The sequence below is a fragment of the Rhinolophus hipposideros genome (genome assembly GCF_964194185.1).
Source record: "Rhinolophus hipposideros genome assembly, chromosome: 3".
NCBI classification, from domain to species: domain Eukaryota; kingdom Metazoa; phylum Chordata; class Mammalia; order Chiroptera; family Rhinolophidae; genus Rhinolophus; species Rhinolophus hipposideros.
The window spans coordinates 102,998,903-103,017,736 of NC_138049.1; the positions used below are offsets into that span (position 1 = coordinate 102,998,903).

At 40.2% G+C, this 18,834-nt stretch overlaps 1 protein-coding gene across 1 annotated transcript in view; it reads left to right on the plus strand.

The window, feature by feature from the left end:
* Window positions 1-18,834, plus strand: part of SLC26A8 (solute carrier family 26 member 8) — a 79,110-nt gene that overhangs the window by 50,986 nt on the left and 9,290 nt on the right. Inside the window, exons 9-16 of the mRNA XM_081030691.1 lie at window positions 5,430-5,577; window positions 6,443-6,556; window positions 11,202-11,279; window positions 14,544-14,639; window positions 15,760-15,866; window positions 15,945-16,014; window positions 16,441-16,533; window positions 16,644-16,775. Of these exons, the coding sequence (XP_080886817.1) occupies window positions 5,430-5,577; window positions 6,443-6,556; window positions 11,202-11,279; window positions 14,544-14,639; window positions 15,760-15,866; window positions 15,945-16,014; window positions 16,441-16,533; window positions 16,644-16,775 (838 nt within the window). The remainder of the gene's footprint in view (window positions 1-5,429; window positions 5,578-6,442; window positions 6,557-11,201; window positions 11,280-14,543; window positions 14,640-15,759; window positions 15,867-15,944; window positions 16,015-16,440; window positions 16,534-16,643; window positions 16,776-18,834) is intronic.

Genomic DNA, 18,834 nt, shown 5'->3' on the forward strand with positions numbered 1-18,834 from the left:
CCGATTTCAATCATTAGTTGCAGGGGGTACAGCTCACCATCCCATGCAGGAGTTGAATCGGCAACCTTGTTGTTAAGAGCTCAAGCTCAAACCAACTGAGCCATCTGGCTGCCCCTCCAGTATCTCAGCAGCAGCTTGTTGTCTTCAATCTTGTTGTGGAGGGCACAGTTCACTGGCCCATGTGGGAATCGAACCAGCAACCCTGTTGTTAAGAGCTTGCACTCTAATCAACTGAGCCATTCGGCTGCCCCTGTGTCTTTGTTTTTAGCCAAAAAGTTTAAAAAGCAAAAAAAAATTGTTTTTCAATTTTAAAAAGTAGAATACATGTAAAATAAGGATATAAAGACAGAAAATGTTTTTGTACATTTGTAACAATGTATTTGTGTTTTAAGCTGCGCTATTACAAAGGAGTTGAAAAGTTAAAAAATTTTTAAAGTTGAAAATTATTTTTTATAAATGTAGTGTAGCTTAAGCATACAGTGTTTATAAAGTCTATAGTAGTGTATAGGAATGTCTTAGACCTATGCATTCACTTACTACTCACTGACTGACTCACCCAGAGCAACTTCCAGTCCTGCAAGCGCCATTCATGGTAAGTACCTTATACAGGTGTACCATTTTTTATTTTTTATATTCATATTCTTACCGTACCTTTTCTATGTTTGGTTATATTTAGATACACAAATACTTACCATTGTATTATAATTGCCTACAGTATCCAGTACAATAACAAGCTGTGCAGGTTTTCTAGCCTCGGAACAATAGGCTTTACCATATAACCTAAATGTGTAGTAGGCTATACCATCTAGGTTTGTGTAAGTGCATTCTATGATGTTTGCACAACAATGAAAGCATCTAATGACTCATTTCACAGAATGTGTCCCCATTGTTAAGCAACACATGGCTGTAGAAATATTCATAGGCAGATTTGAGCAGTCAGAAGAAAGAATCAGTGAACTTAAAGATAAGATCATGGAAATTACTGAGTCTGAGAAACAGAAAGAAAAAAGGTTGGAGAAAAGTGAACAGAGCCTAAAGGGCCTATGGGAGACCATTAAGCACACCAACATACACATCATGGGAGTCTCAAAGGAGAAGAGAGAAAGGGGTGGAGAACATTTGAATAAATAATGGCTGAAAACTTCCCAAATTTGATTAAAGACATGAATATAAACATCTAAGAAGCACAATGAATTCCTAGTACAATGAACTCAAAAAAGACCTGCACTTCGACACATTATAATCAAACTTTTGAAAGACAAAGAGAGAATCTTGAAAGCAGCAGGAGAGAAGTGACTCATCACACACAAGAGCTTCTCAATAAAATAATGAACAGATTTCTTGTCAGAAACTTTAGAGGCCAGAATGCAATGGGTCAACACATTCAAAGTGCTAAAAGAAAAAAAACTGTCAATCAAGAATCCTATATCCACCAAAGCTGTCCTTCAAAAGTGAAGGCAAAATTAAGATATTCTCAGATAAACAAGAGCTGAGGGACTTCATTACCACTATATCTGTCCTGCAAGAAATGCTGAAGGGAGCTCTGCAAGGTGAAATGAAAGGACACTAGACAGTAACTGGAAGCTGTATGAAGAAAGAAATATCTCAATTCAAGTAAATATTGGGCAATTATAAAAGTTACTATTATTGTAACAAAACTTTGTAACTCCACATTTTGTTTTCTCCATAATTTAAGAGGCTAAAGCATTTTTACAAATTGTTTATCTTTTGGGGTACACAATGTATAAAGATGTACTTTTGTGATATCAATAACCAAAGGGGTGGGGATAGAGCTGTAAAGGAGCAGGGTTTTTGTATGATATTGAAGGTAAGCTGGTATAAGTTCCAAGTAGAATGTTACAAATTTAGAATGTTAAATATAATCCCCAAGGTAACCACAGAGAAAATAGCTATAGGATATACACAAAAGGAAATTAGAAACGAATTTAAACATTTCACTACAAAAAAATCAACTAAGCACAAAAGAAGACAGTGATGCAGAAATGAAGGACAAATAAAGCTATAAGGCATGTGAAAAAACAAATAGCAAAATTACGGAAGTATGAGTAATTTGCTCCTTATCAGAAATAACTTTAAATATAAGTGGATTAAACTCTCCAACCAAGACAGAGATTGGCAGAAAGGCTGAAAACACAAGATCCAACTATACGCTGTCAGCAAGAGACACACTTTAGATTCAAAGAAACACATAGATTGAAAGTGAAAGGATGGGAAAAGATATTCCTTGTAAATGGTAACCCAAAGAAAGCAGAAGTGGGCATACTAATATCAGACAAAATTGACTTTAAATTTAAAAGGCCATATATGAAAAATCTACAGCAAACATTACATTCGATGTTGAAAGACTGAATGTTTTTCCTCTAAAATCAGGAACAAGGCAAGGATACCCACTTTCACCACTTCTATTCAGCATAGTACTGGAAATTCTAGCCAGAGCAATTAGGCATGAAAAAGAAAGAAAAGGAATTAGAAAGGAAGAAGTAAAATTATATCTGTTTGTAGACAATATGAGTTTATATATAGAAAACCTTAAAGATTCCACACACAAAAAAACCAGTTAGAAAAAAAAAAAAAGTTAGAACCAATAAATGAATTCAGCAGAGTAGCAGGATACAAAGTCAACACAAAAAAGACAGCAGCGGGGCCGGCTCGGTGGCTCAGGCGGTTAGAGCTCCATGCTCCTAACTCCAAAGGCTGCTGGTTCGATTCCCACATGGGCCAGTGGGCTCTCAACTACAAGGTTGCCAGTTCAACTCCTTGAGTCCCGCAAGGAATGGTGGGCTCTGCCCCCTGCAACTAAGATTGAACACGGCACCTTGAGCTGAGTTGCCTCCCGGATAGTTCAGTTGGTTGGAGCGCGTCCTCTCAACCACAAGGTTGCCGACTGAAAGGACCAACAACTTGAAGCTGAACGGCACCCTCCACAATTAAGATTGAAAGGACAACAACTTGACTTGGAAAAAAAGCCTGGAAGTACACACTGTTCCCCAATAAAGTCCTGTTCCTCTTCCCCAATAAAATCTTTTTAAAAAATTTTTTTTTAAATTAAAAAAAATTGACAGTGTACAAGGATTAAACGTTTTTTTTAAAAAAAGAGAGTAGCTTTCCATACAATAAGACTGAACAATCTGAAAAGGAAATTATGGAAACAATTCCATTTATAATAGCATCAAAAAAGAATAAAATACTTAGGAAATACCAAGAAGGTGAAAGACTTACACAATGAAAACTACAAAACATTGATGAAAAAAATTAAAGAAGACATAAGTAAATGGAAGTAGATCCAATGTTCATGGATTGGAAGACTTGATATTGTTAAGATGTCAATGCTACTCAAAGCAGTCAGCAGATTCAATTCAATTCCTATCAAAACCCAATGAGGCTTTTGCAGGGGAAAAAAAAAATCCCAAAATTCATATGGAATCTGAAGGAGCCGCAAATAGCCAAAGCATTCCTGAAAAAGATGAACAAAATTGGAGGGCTCACACTTCCTAATTTCAAAACTTACTACAAGGCTATAGTAATCAAAACAGTGTGGGACCAGCTTAAAGACAGACATATAGACAAGTGGAATGGAGAGCTCAGAAGTAAACCCTTGCATATATAGTCATATGACAAGGGTGCCAAGACCATTCAATGGGGAAAGGACAATCTTTTCAGCATTGGTACTGGGAAAAGTAGATATCTACAGGCAAAATAATGAAATTGGACTATTACCTAACACCATATACAAAAATTATATCAAAACGGATCAAAGGCCTAAATATAAGACCTAAAACTATAAAACCGTTAGAAGAAAACACAGAGCAAAAGTTTCATGACATTGGATTTGTCAGTGGTTTATTGGATATGACTCAAAGGCATAATCAACAAAGGAAAATAGACAAATAGACTTCATGAAAATTAAAAACTTTTGTGCATCAAAAGACACTACCAACAGAATAAAAGGGTAATCCACAGAATAGGAGAAAATATTTGCAAATCATATATCTGATAAGGAATTAATATCCAAAATATACAGAGAACTCTTAATACCCAACAAAAACAACCTGACTCAGAAAATGGGGAAAGGACTCGAATAGACATTTCTCCAAAGAAGATATACAAATGGGTAATAAGCACATGATAAGATGTTCAGCATCACCAATCATTTGGGCAATGCAAATCAAAACTACAATGAGATACCACCTCACTCCCATCAGGATGGCTAGTATATATATTTTTTAAAAAAGGAAATTACAAGTATTGGTGAGGATGTGGATGGATGAGGAAAAGGGAATCCTTGTGAATTGTAAGTGGGAATGTAAAATGATACAGCTACTGTGGAAAACAGTATGGCAGTTCCTCAAAAAATTAAATATAGAATTACCATATGATACACCAGTTCTACTTCTGAATATATACCCCCAAAATTGAAAGCAGGGTCTTGAGTTGTTTGTGCACCCAACGTTCATAGCTTATTCATGATAGCTAAAATGTGGAAGAATCCATAAGTGTCCATCAGCTGATGAATGGATAAGCAAAATGAGTTATATACATACAATAAAATATTATTCAGCCTTAAAGAGGAAGGAAATTCTGACATATACTACAACACCGATGAACCCTGAGGACATTATGCTAGGCAAAATAAGCCAGTCACAAAAAGACAAATAGTGTATGACTCCACTTATATGAGGTACTTAGAGTCGTCAAAATCATCAAGACAGAAAGTAGAATGGTGGTTGCCAGGGCTGGAGAGAGGGGGAAATAAAGGGTTATTGATTAATGGGTCTAGAGATTCAGTTTTACAAGATGAAAAGATTTCTGGAGTTGATGGTGGTGATTGCACATTATGAATGTGTTTAATACTACTGAAATGTATACTTAGATGGTTAATTTCATGCTATGCATATTTTACCACAATTTTTAAAAACTGGAAGAAAAAAAAACTGTAAAAGGGAAGGTGTGGATAGAATTAGAAATAATTTGTATAAGGACTATGACTAAAATTATACCCTGAAAGATTTGAGGGAATTAAAGAATAGAAGGGAATTCACTGAGCTTTTTAGCTCTGAACCATCTTAGATGTGATAGCTGCCTATTGTATACCCACTGATTACTCTCACATAGTGTAAATAAACCTTTTTTGGTCAATTCTTGTGGTTTTGCCTGTCCTATTTGTTACCATTGCTACCTGGCAGAAACCTTGAACTAGAAGACAGCGGAGCATATTCCTTTGATGGCTTTTGTGACTTGGCTTGGTTTGCTGGCAGTTTTGGCAAGCTGCTACCTCAATTGTTTTCCTTATCTCTTATTGGTACTTTTTTTTAAAGTGTCAAGCCTGCCCTGTATGATAAGGATGGAGTGGGGGAGGTGCCAATAAATCATTCCTGCTCTCCAGGAATAATTCCACCATTTTATTCCAGCTTCCTGTTTCCTGTAATGCCAGATTTGAACATTCTTCCGGAAATTATTTTAGAAGCCTTTTCCTTAGCTTTTGTGAGCTCCTCACTGCTCATATTTCTGGGCAAGAAGATTGCCAATTTCCATAACTATAATGTCAATTCCAACCAGGTGAGAGGACAGGTTTTTCTATTTATTACTTCCTCTGACCCTTAAGTCTTTGTTCTCCAATCTGAGCCTCCTGCTAACAGGAAGACTGGATTCTTCTGTAATCAGAGAATTACTTGGACTATAATTTGAACTATAATTACCAAAGGATTTTTGAGAAGTGTGGCACACTTAACTCTGAACCCACTTGATTTAATATGAGTGTTTCCCCTAGAACAGATATGGGGTAGGGATACAAGAAGATAACACATGGCACCATGTTGGTAAGCCAGCAGAGTTCCTCTTCTCCTAATTGTATCTTCCTTTCCACCAAGTCCTTAGAAATCAACTGCATTCTGAGGTGCAGTAAGAAATGATATGGAATACCAAAATCAGGCTTCTAATATAATTAAGTTGGTCTCTCAGAAATAGTTTTTGTCTCTTTTTAGTTTTTGAAAATCTCCAACTATTCTGAGTTTGGCCCTTTCCCCAGGATTTCAAATGGGAAATATGGAAGCAAAAGGTATCCCGCATTGACTTTTAGGATAGTATACTAAAAAGCAGGGAGAAAAATAGTACTATGTTTCCCTCTATCATTCTAAGTCCTACTGGTCTTGTGAAAAAAACTAATAAGGCAGATGTTTTCGTTTTCTCGCTTTGAAACGATCTCACTTTCCTTATGATCACTAGCTAAAATGAAGGTTCAACTTAATCTAGAAATCAGATTTGCCATCCTTTTGTTCTTTCTAAGAATATTTCGGCATTGTTTGAAGTGATATAAACAACCGTATTTTCCTACACAAGAAATAGACAATATGCCTTTGGTTCAAACTTAAATCAGCATTCTTCCACAAATAGTGGGCCTAAATTGTTTGTCATTTCTTTATAGGATTTAATAGCCATCGGCCTTTGCAATGTCGTCAGTTCATTTTTCAGATGTTGTGTGTTTACCGGCGCTGTTGTCAGGACTATTATCCAGAATAAATCTGGAGGAAGACAGCAGGTGTGTTGAAATAGAATTTGATCTCTAACATATAAACATATTTATGTCTATTCATATATATATATACATATATATTCATGGAAAGGGATTATATTAGTTTAATCATGTTGCTGTTTTAATGTTATGTTTGTGGGGGAAGCTCTCTTGGAAGAATTTGGATTTAATGCTTGCCTTAGTTTTTGCTTAGATTTTTGTCTTAAAAGCTATTTGTCAATGTGGAACTTGAAAATCATTTTCTGTAAGAATATGATGCTATGTGAGAGGCTTCTATATATGAGCCCACACACAAAAAAACATTTTCCATGTAACATATCTAAAAGGTAATATTTCCGGTAAACTAACCATTACCTATTAACGATTTTTTTTTTTGTATGTGAGATATATACTCAGTCTTAGTCTAGGAAAGCAATAATACAACTTTCTCCACCCTGGCAGTAGAACTAGAAATGTTCCTGCCTTCCCCAAAGGATATACCAAGAGGTTTTCATGATTGAGAGTAAGGTCTTGTCTAGGTGGGCCTAGGGAATTTATGCCATTCTACCTTTGTATAAGAGAGTTATCTAGGTCAGACTCTCTTCAGGTATTTTGAATTAGGAAACTCAATGTATGGGTGGGTAAGAGGGGAGAGGGAAAGGGGGAATGATGGTAGAGAAGGCTCAAAAGGCAAACCTCCTTGTCTAATTGCAGTCATGAGTCCAATGTTCATGAGTTTTGAACTCACTAAATATTAAAAATTACAACTTGACAACATGAGAGTTGTTCCATCTCAGCTATGTAGCCTGGTGAAATGTCGAAGACCTATCAGAATTGAAACTGGAGTACAGTTAGGGAATGGGCCAGAGTTCACAAGGCAAAGAAACAGGGACAGAGGTCAAAGACAAGCTTAGGCCACAGAAGCACGATAGGAAGGTATAGCCATGATCAGAAACTGAAGTGTCAGGAGAATGGACACTGAATTTTAATGGGGAAAAATAAAGTGTCACTATCCATGGCTAATAGGGTGAGAGCGAATAAACATCAGAAGACGAGGCATAGATAATGCGCGGGTCTAGAGGAAGACCATATTGATTCATTCCACGTGGACTGAGTTTTGCTGTCACAGAGCTTCTGGCAGACACACTGGCCTTTAAGGTGTAGCTCTTTTCCATTGCTCTTTGCCATACAGAAGGAAGTTGGGTTATGTTAAAAAGAAGGATGTTCTATGCAAGAGCGTAAAATCTTTGAAGTCAAAATTAGAGGGTTTTATGAGAAGAAATGGAAATGGCAATTCCAGGCATTAGTTCCCACTAACTTGACAATACACTTTGTTTATTCGCTATATAAGCATAACAAATTTAGGGAGAAAAGATGTACACAGTTGGAAAAAATTAAATCACAGTGCGGGTAAAATTAAGTACAGCATAAGTACAATAAATGAAAAGTACCATAAATATTGCAAGAAGGAGAATGATGAAGGAAGCGAGACCTTCATGGATTCTCCTAATGAAAGAGCCTAAGGATACGTATAGATGGAGGGAAGGAAGAGGCTTCAGGTTCAGCCTGGAAGATGCCTTCAGCCGGTTGGACGAAGTAGTGCCCGCCTCAGGTGGGCGGCCCATGGCTCTCATTCCACAGTCTGTTACTGCATTGTTCTCCCGTGCAGCACACTCCTCTGCTGGTGACATCTCTTTCTCTGCAGCACAGTTTGACACTTCATGGGAGGCATGTTTCTAGGGATGCTGGTAAGCCCTTCACTGACACCCGGATCTGCCCAGTGCAAATCACTGGTTCAAGCAGAGAGTGCTGCCAGCCCTTGGCCCCACACATCGGAGCTACCCAGCCTCCACTCTGAGTTTCTGATCTGGACCTGCAAAGGCTTCTGGGACTCATTCAGCCTCCTTCATCCCGCAGCAGTGGGTGCTACCTCCACCCCTTCCCTTTGGGGACTTTTGATTCATTCTGCTTAAGAACAGCCCTACTTCTTCAAAGTTCCTTAAGACAGGAAAGAGAAGCCAGAGTCTGGCTCTGAATCTCTCAGACATGACCTGCCACCAACGGCCACTTTATTTTATTTTTGTTTGGCATTAAGTACAAGCTGTGTATTTATGTATCTGGGTTTCTCTTTAATTTTTCCCAGTCTAGAGCCCATTTGTCTTCACTGGTTGCAGCAAAACCTAGCTGCACTTACAGCCATGGCCTGGGCCTGGGGTATTTGCAAGCCCATGGCAGCAGGGGTGTGAAGAGCCCCCGGCCTGTGGCCAGTCGGACTGTCCCCCGCTCCGTCTTCCCGCTTATTCAGTTCTGACCATGGTGCTTCCCTGGTCTCCATGAATGGGTTCCTTTCCTCATTCTCTGCTTTCCAAAGACTGGCCTTCTTGCCCTGTCCCCACGCTCCAAGAACTGCTTAAAAATCAGTTGTTATGAAAGAAAGAAAAGAAAAAAATTATAAAAGAAGAAATGTGTTGTGTGTTTTTAGAGGCAGCCAATGGGATGGTGGAGAAAGCCTGGATTTTGGAGTCAGCTAGTCAGGTGGATTGAACTCAATGGTTCCTAAATGTTCGACCTTAGACAAGTTACTTTTGTCTTCTGAGGCTCTGGTCCTCATCTGTGAAATGGGGATAAAGATACCCTTTCAGTTGTGAGAATTAAATTACATGATAATAGTGCCCATCATACTGCCTGTCGCTCAAGGTGTTCAAAAATCACAGCTTCAGTCCCAGGTGCCTGGAGCCCTGGGTACTTGGCAATCTACTGTCCTACCTCATGGCACCCACTATTTATGGGGCAATTGGTGTCTGAGGGCCTGCGTGTCCATAGTGGCTGTGGCTTGTGGGAACTCACACTGCCTTGAATCCCTGGGAAAAGGCAGAGTCAGTCTTTGATCAAGAAATCCTGGACAGGTGATGGAAAATCGCAGCAGAAAAGCAACACGTGGGTAAGATGTGCTGCTCTCCTGCTTTCCGTCTTTAGATGCTGTGCAGGTGCTGAGTCAGATTCTGAGCGCCATCAAGCACCCCCGTAAGGCACAATGCCACTGAGGACGGCTCTCTGATCCCAAAACCCGTTCCTTTGCGTGTGCCGCCAAGGGGGACACCCAGTTATAAGGCCTCCCAGCCTTCTCTGAGCAGCACATTTTATGGGATTTAGTGTCTGGTTTGTACTCATTTTGATGTAGGTTTTTATACAGCTTATTTTGGCTCTAGATGGCTTTGTTTCCTTAAACATAATCAGAAGAATTTTGGAGGAAAGAAGTGGTAGGAAGGAAAAGTCCTGATGTATTTTCCTGTGCTAATCAAAATAGGTTTTTTTGTAGAGTGCCGACAAAGACTGCCTGAAGCTGGACCCTCAAATTAGATCCAGCAACAGGCTGATATGTATATTGACCAGAGGAGTTTCTGGTCTCAGGTCCCTGTTGTAGACCCACAGTGTATAAAACGTTTGCCGTTAGAACTTCCTGAGTTTCAGTTATAATGACCCATGTTCCTGAATCTTCCTTTTCCTACACTACTCTCACATGGCTCAGCTTCTCCACATCAAGTTGCTCACGTTCGCGCTGAATCAGCTGGAATGGAGACATAGAACGTTGATTTCATTGCTGTTATTTTCAGTGATGCATTTATGTGGCAAATAGCAGTGAGTAGTGAAAGGGAACCCAGGAGGAAGCTATGTTTTTTTCATACTTATGAGATAAAGGGCAAAAATAGAGAATCATGGCTGAGTGAGTGGTCATTTAACGGTTTAGATTTGAGGGACTCCCTCAGTTCTAGCTTGTAATATGCCATTGTTTTGATGTGTGGTTACAGTTTCATTCCCCTCCCCCATCTCCCATCACAGTGGGAAATTATACCGCTTTATGTTGTGTTTTATTATCATGGACTTAAGCAATGGAAATGTATCAGTGGAGGATAGCATGAGTTCAAGGCTATGTCCAGAGAGCCCTGAGATTACAAAGGGAACTGCGTTCCTTAACTTTCTCCCTGTATTTGCCAATCAGGATCACTACGTACCAAGTTACACGGAGCCCGAGTCGTCATTCCCGCTGGGATGGGATCCAGAGACACTGCTATCTATGGACCTGACTCATGTTTGGAACTTTTTTTGGCTGCGTTAAAGCAGAGAGCTGAAGTCGGAACATCAGAAGGGATTATCATTGTATTTTTTGAGATGAAGCCCCAGTGAAACTGTTAGATGGGAAGCTATCCAGACTCCAAGCAGGACAGTGAAGGGTGGGATATTTATTAATATGTGAAGTGGAATGGGTGGGATTTTAGGGCTGACAGTAAGGACTCTACTAGGGCTTTCCTAAACTCTTCAAGGAGGTGTTAAAGTTGGGATGGAATGCAAGCCGGGTTTTAGGAAACTTGAGATTCTTATGAAAGAGCTATGGCAATAAAGAGCCAAATACCCAAGACTATTTGGAAATTTTCGGAAAGTGTGTGTGTGTGTGTGTGCGTTCACTCAACAAGTATGTACTGAGTACCTCGTATGTGTTTAGCACTGTGACGACACCTGGAAATGTCAGTGCAACAAAAATGTACTTATGCTGGTTACACGCCACTCCTTTTAAGAAAAACCGACATGCTTCTCACCAAGCAGAAGGTGTCGGTGGCAGACAGGGAGTGACCCGTTTCTGACGGTCTCTCTCTATCCGGTTCTGTCTCCTCAGTTTGCATCTCTGGTAGGAGGGGGCGTGATGCTGCTCCTGATGGTGAAGGTGGGACACTTTTTCCTCGAACTGCCAAATGTAAGTGGAACTGATCAAATAACTAGGCCGAGAAAGACCGGTCTCCAGACTGCATCTTCGTGGGTATCTCTCAGGAGAAGTGCATTCAGCTTGTCCCCAGTGGTTGCCCTGGCCTCACTGTAATCCCTTTCCTTTGAAATCACAGCATCTACCTCACAGGAGTGGGAGTTCAATAAGATTCCATATATATATGAGAGAACAGTGTTGAGCTAATAATAAGCCCTCAAGAAACATTAGTTCTTCTTGTTATTATTCTCATTCTCATTAATCTTCTTTTAATTACTTAACCTATAAAGAAGCTTTACAAGTAAGGATTTAGTTAAAGATGACCAAAATAGACTTCAGATGCCAGGACTCCCATGACCAACACAGGCTTCAAAACTCACTGTGCATTGATGCCATCCGTTTTCCTATGCCGTTTCCAGAAGCCCTTGCTCTGCATTCATGCAGACTCAGTCCTCCTCTTGCTTCCACACTGTCTCCTGCTTAGTTGAAAACACTAAACGACAGGGTCTGAAAGTTGAGTTATAACTCTGTGGTCAGCTACGATGTTTCCACATACGTATGTGCCACGTCTTCCCTTTGTGTGAGACTGACCACTTTGCATTTACAGATTCCAGGTGCATTAATTACTGGCTATAATCAATTGGTTCTCGGTTGCAATCGAGATCAATGTGCAATGACCATAATTTCCTTCTAAATTTCCCTAATGTTCTCGTTAGCCATGTTTGGACAGTACTACGGGAGGTGGAACGAGGTTTCATTCCCGGTGTAGCAGCTTGGTTACACACGGAGGTGGCAGTGCCTGAAGCTGCAGTGGTTGGAAATGTTAGCCTCATCCTTTTGAACACATCCGTTCCACCTGGTGAATATCAGGTTTCGGCAGGGCAGGACCACCTCACGGCTGTTACTGCCTTCTGTTTTGTGATTCCGGGACTGGAACCCAGCCATGGAATCCATGCATGGAGGGTGGGATTAAGCTTGTGTTTATCACACAAGCTGTCCTCTAATTTCCAGCAGAAGTCATCTCCAGAATTTAGTTTCTAGAGTACCTTTGGTACTCTAACTCTTGGAGTCTATTTTAGGAGAGCCCCTCGCTAATTTACTTCGAACAGTGACATATTTTCCTTTATAGCTAGAAGAATCAGCATTTTAAAAAATTCCAAACAACACCCCTTTATTATAAATACGTTGCAGACAACCCTTGCTTTTGATCAACCATGTTATGTCTCATTATTTTTACAGCTTCTAGTTAACTAGAGGCTTCCAGTTAAAACGTTTCTGAGTGAGAAAATATGAACAATCTGATCAGTGGAATATCTGAATTACTAATACCAGTGGGGCTCTAAGAGTATTAAACTATGAAAGATTCCTTCCTTCCTTGAAAGACCATGAATCCCTTTTTTCCAAAATCCTTATTGGAGGAATTGTTGGAACATCCTGGCAAGGATCTCAACTAGTTAGCAAGGGGACTGACACAGATTTTTCAAAAACATGATGCAAAATAGTATATTCACTATTGTTCCAATTTTGTGTGAAAAAAATATACAGAACATACCAAAATGTTAACAATGGTTACCTCTTGGATGATGGAAATTATATATAAGTTTAATTCTTCTTTACACATGAGCACGTCCTACCTTAGTATTCAGAAAGGAAAATTTTTTATTGTATACTGTTTTATGAAAATAGTTGTTTCCTCTTCACACTCTCTACCTCAAGCCAAAAATCTTGCAAAAACCCTATGAAGTTGAGATTCTTTTCTTTCCCATCACATCTCCCTGCAAATTGCAGAGTTTGGAGATTCCTGACTGGAAAGAAGATAAAGATGGGAAAGAAGTAATTTCTGCTGACTTCATCTTTGCTCTTCCCTCCTGTGCTGACCTGTGGAGTCCAACTGGTCACTGAGTAACCTCAGAAAACCCCAAAGTGAGCTTGGATCCAGCCATTCCTGGTGGCAGGATCCGTTCTGATTCCCAGGCAGAGTATACAGAGGAGAAGATGGCTAGGGAAAGGCTGAAAATTGTTAAGCCAATGCAGGGACTTCATGAACACAAGAAAGTATTTCTTGAAATAGGTTAGATTCTGCTTTGAGTCCCTGATGATTTTTACATCCTTACGAGTATAGATTTTCATTTTCTCATACTTAAGAAACCTTCTTTCCATTAAAAAAAGTAGACATGCTTATTTTTTTAAACTTTGGAAAATTCATAATAGATGAAAATGTCATCCACAATTACAAATAAACCACTATTAATATTTTGGCATATATCTGACCAATATTATTTTCTATGAATGGATGTTACTTTGCATAGTTGTAACCTAACTGGGCATACAATATTGTATTCTTGTTTTTGTTTAATATATAGCACGATACTTCATACTATAACTTATGTAGTTATTTTCTTATTGGAAAATTAGGTTGTCTGAATTTTTGTTATAAATAACAATGAGTAATTTTATACATCTATCCTTTTCTATATTTAGGATAGATTTCTAAAAGTAAAACAAAATTTCTGTGTGAAAACACATTTTGACATATTGCCAAATTATTTTCCCAAAGGTTGTTATACTCAACAACCATATATATGGGGTGTTTTCATTTTGCTAATTTCGTGTGATCGACCAAAAAAGAATGGTATCTCACTGTTCAAATAATTACAGTGTATCATGATTAGACTTGAACAAAAGCCCAATTTAAACTATTTAGGGTTTCCATGAGTAGAAGTTCCCTTAATTTGTCATCCCATCTGAGAATGGTTCCTAGGCAATGTAGGTAGCAGAGATGTGTCCAGCAAACTAGATAGACAACGCAAGGCCAAGTAGCCAAAGACCAGACAGGTAACCCAAAGTGCCAGTCCCCTGTGGGCCTCGTCACATGCAGCAAGAGTGACAGCACTGACACAAAGGGCTAGATGACTGTAATTTTTGGTTACTCTTCCTCCCACTGTCTGTGTACACGATAAACAATCTGAATCTAAAAGGGGCTTGTGGTCACCTTACTGGCTGAATCAGTCAGGTCTTGGCCTTGGCTTTGCCTCATCTTGTGTGTTTGACAAGTTATGGAGGAGAGCAGAGAAAACTGTGGAGAATACTTATTTGATTAGACAATGAGTTAAAGCATGGACACGGTATTTTGATGACGTATCAATGCCTAATATCTCTGAGTGGCAAGGCTCACTCTTTGTGGTTGGTTCCCTTGTGAAGATTTGGGAGTTTTACCTCTGAAGGGAAAATGAAGCAGGGTTTATCTTTTCCCCACAGGCTGTGCTGGCTGGTATTATTCTGAGCAACGTGCTACCTTACCTTGAAACCATTTCCCACCTACCCAATCTGTGGAGGCAGAGCCAGTCTGACTGTGTGAGTGTAGATGCAATGGCTGAGGTGGGGAGGGGCAGAGGGGAAGGCTGGAGGGCGGGAAAGAGAACGAACAAGAGGTCAACCTGAAGGACATTACAACCTTTGATGCTAGTACGCTACTTTTACTTTAAAAAGGGGAGGTCAAAGTTGTCAGTGCATGGAAATATTGAGGCCTCATTCCAATTATGCAAAATTAAATAAGAAGGAATTAATTAAGTAGCTACAGTTACATACAAATCTAGTAAAAGGGACTTGTCATGCACTGCATATTTGAATGATTTTGAACCCACTTAAGGTCAATACATCCCAGGATAGCAGACACAAATCCTAAAAAGAAAAGGTGTCGTGCCAGGCAGAATAACGATGGAGCACCCTCCTTCTCTCTAGAGCACAGAACTAGGGCCCATAAAGGGGAAACAGGAAGAAATAAAAGATGGGGGGTGTACTATGGTAAGCGGAGAAGGACCCAGTGGAGGCCAGGAGATCCAGGACCCTGAAGAGCTAAGAGGGAATGTGGTCCAGCGCACGGAGAGGGCTTCTAGGAGGAGAGCTAGAACTTTGAACGGGACTGGAGAGGGTGACAGAAAGTTGAGTGCAGATACTAACAAGTGGCTGGTGGAGGGGGAAGTCAACATTTAAGGTAGTTTCACACTATCTTCTCTGTGAAGGTTAAAGTCAAGTCACCTGCCGAGAGGGACGGAGAAGGTGGTGAGGTAGGGGCTTGAAAAGAATGTTAAGATTGGCCATAACTATCATAGGTGTTAAAATAGCAACTACCATTTGGGGAGTGTTCTGGGTTGCTAAACAAATGGTATTTCTAATCTCAACAAAGCCTATCAAGTAGGTATTATTCCTCCTATTTTGTATATGAGGAAACCGAAGTTTCAAGAGAAAACTGAACAGATAAGTGACCCAAGATGCAAGAAAGAATTGCTAGGCAGCCTTGGGATCCAATCATTGGTGATGGCCTCAGTCTGCCACAAATGGCGGTGGAATTTGTTTTCTAAATCCCAGGTGTAGGGAGGTGGAGGGTGAGGTGAATTGAGAGATAGGACTGGTCATTTTCTCAGTTCTGCTTGTTATTATGCTCTTCCTTTTTCCTTCTTCCCCTTTCCATAAGATTATCTGGATGGTGACATTCATGTCTGCAATTATCCTGGGACTGGACATCGGACTCATTGTCTCAATAGCTTTTGCCTTCTTCTTGATCACTGTTCAGTCACACAGGTACTTAATCTCAGGTAATAGGAAGTTTGCCAGGGCAAGGTAAGGCCATTATCTAAAGGCAACTGCATTTGCTTTCAGAACTAAGATTCTTCTCCTGGGTCAGATCCCTAACACCAACATTTACAGAAGCATAAATGATTATCGGGAGGTAAGAATCCAAATCAGTTTCCCTTCTTTGCCCAAACGATGGGGTGGGCCAGCTCTGCTGCTTCGTTTTTCTACCAAATCCTTTGCCGTTGTTTGCTGCACTACAGATGCACATTGACAAAGATGGAGAAAGGGACACACAATGGTAGATGTGGCAGGTGGGGGACTCAAGTAGGTAAATCCTTCCAGTCCCACAGCCAGTCAAAGATCATGTTAAAATGTTCTTAAGGGGGTGGAAGGCCAAAAAAAAGAGAGGAGGGAAAAAGAAGATAGGAAAAGCAAGGGGGTGAAAATGGGAGGAAGAAATTTGCTAGTTCTTGCTTCTTATAAAGAAGAAACGGATTCTTCTCCAGGAGGTTCTAAAGATTTTTTTCTTACTCCACAAAAGAGCTAAGAAATTTCTCTTAATTTTACATTTGTCCCGCAGGCCATAACCATTCCTGGAGTGAAAATCTTCCAGTGCTGCAACTCCATTACTTTTGTAAATGTTCACCATCTGAAGGACAAGCTGTTGAATGAGGTGATGATGAGTTTCTTCCTCTGCTCTGCTCTACCTGCCCCCAGCCCTCCCCACGGCCCTCTCTCTGCCATCACTCACGGCCCATATGAGAGCCCCCTTCTATCTTTCAGGTTGAAATGGTCAGGGTGCCTCTTAAAGAAGAAGAAGTTTTCCTCCTGTTTAACAGAAGTGGAGATGGCTCACAGGAAAGAAAGCTGTGTCAGTGTTCCTGCAACTGTGATGAACTGGAGCCACCTCCCAGGGTTAGAAACACTCCTTCTTTTCTGCATTTTCCTCCACGCTTTGTAAAGAAGTTCACTAGTAGAGGTTGTCATTGTTTTAAGAAAAGAAAAGAAAACTGAAACCCCCTCAGGGATGTTTGACTCTTAGATGGACCAGAGGTCATTGGAAAGTAAAGATTTCTGCTCAGAAATTAAGACACAGGTTCCCCTTTGAGAATCAGATCTTGACCTGAAAGTAGGCCCCAGGAGATGTTCTGACTCTTGAGTCGCTGCTCTATGGCTGGAGGTTTATCTAAGCGCAGAGAGTACAGTTGGCCCATTGAGATTGTCAGCCATTCTCTGCCAGCCTTTCTGAAAATAAGGGACTTAAAGATTGTTTTTGACTTCTGACCAGGGCAGGATCAAGGTGCCTGGGGTTCTCAAGGATCTGCCAGGGTCTCCTGACGTCTACCTGTGACCAGGGAAATGATGATGGACAGTTGAGGGCGCATAAGAACAGATGGGGATTTTACAGCATCTGAAGGTTATTTTAGCTGGTGAACAAAATGTTCATTCTTTCCAACTCAGACTTGATCTAAATATTCCTTTGCCCCAGAGAAGGGCTGCTCATTTCTAGCTTTGGGGCCTTTACCCAGTCTATACCCACACTCTGGAGGTACAGCTCTACGTGTATGCACACACACACACACACACACACACACACAATACCTCTTGTCTCCCTCCTCACGTAGGTCCCTGCAAACACTGAGCACCCACTCTCATATGAGGTCTGACAATTAAGTTCGCGAACTTGTTGCAATTATGTTGCTAACCTTTTTTGGTATCAGAGGGATTATTCATTATGAATTTGTACCAACTGGACAAACAGTTAACCAAGTTTACTATTTGGAAGTGCTGAAAAGTCTTCATGAAAAAGTTAGACAAAAACGACATGAACTTTTCACCAACAATTCATGGCTCTTGCATCACGACAATGCACCAGCTCACACAGCACTGTCTGTGAGGGAGTTTTTAGCCAGGAAACAAATAACTGTATTGGAACACCCTCCCTACTCACCTGATCTGGCCCCCGATGACTTTATTCTTTACCCAAAGATGAAGGAAATATTGAAAGGAAGACATTTTGATGACATTCAGGACATCAAGGGTAATACGACAACAGCTCTGATGGCCATTCCAGAAAAAGAGTTCCAAAATTGCTTTGAAGCGTGGACTAGGTGCTGGTGTCGGTGCATAGCTTCCCAAGGGGAGTCCTTTGAAGGTGACCATAGTGATGTTCAGCAATGAGGTGTGTCGCACTTTTTCTAGGATGAGTTCGCGAACTTAATTGTCAGACCTCATATATTCACACTGTTGTGCAATCATCACCACCTTCCATCTCCAGAAATGTTTCATCTTGTAAAACTGAAACTCAGTACCCATAAGTAACAACTCGCATTTCCTCCTCCTCCCAGACCCTGCCCATCACCATTCTATTCTCTGTCTCTATGAATGTGAAAACTTCAGATACCTCGTATAAATGGAGTTGTGCAGTATGTATCTTTTTGTGACTGGCTTATTTCATTTAACATAATGTCCTCAAGGTTCATCTTTGTCTTTTTTAAAAAAATGTTTTGTCATGGAAAAATTTGAACATATGCAAAAGTAGAAACAAGTATAATGAGCCTCTGTGTACCTACCATCCACTTTTTTTTTTTTTTTTAAGGAGGGCACAGCTCACAGTGGCCCATGCAGGGATCCAACCGGCAACCTTGGTGTTATTAGCACCGCTCTCTAACCAACTGAGCTAACCGGCCACCCCCCTACGATCCACTTTAAGATTTATCAGCTCATGGCCAACCTTGTTTCGTCTACAATCCCACCCACATGTAGGCCCCCCAAATCACAGGATTAATTTGAAGCAATTCATGGAGTTTTAAATCAAATTAGGGAGATGACTCTATTAATATGACAAAAAAGGCTATTCTCTTATTTTATCAAACGTAAGAGACATTTTTTCACATATCTGAAATTGGATGCATTGTGTAAATTGATGGCATGACATAGTTTAACTTGCAGTGTTTTTTTTCTTTGTAACACA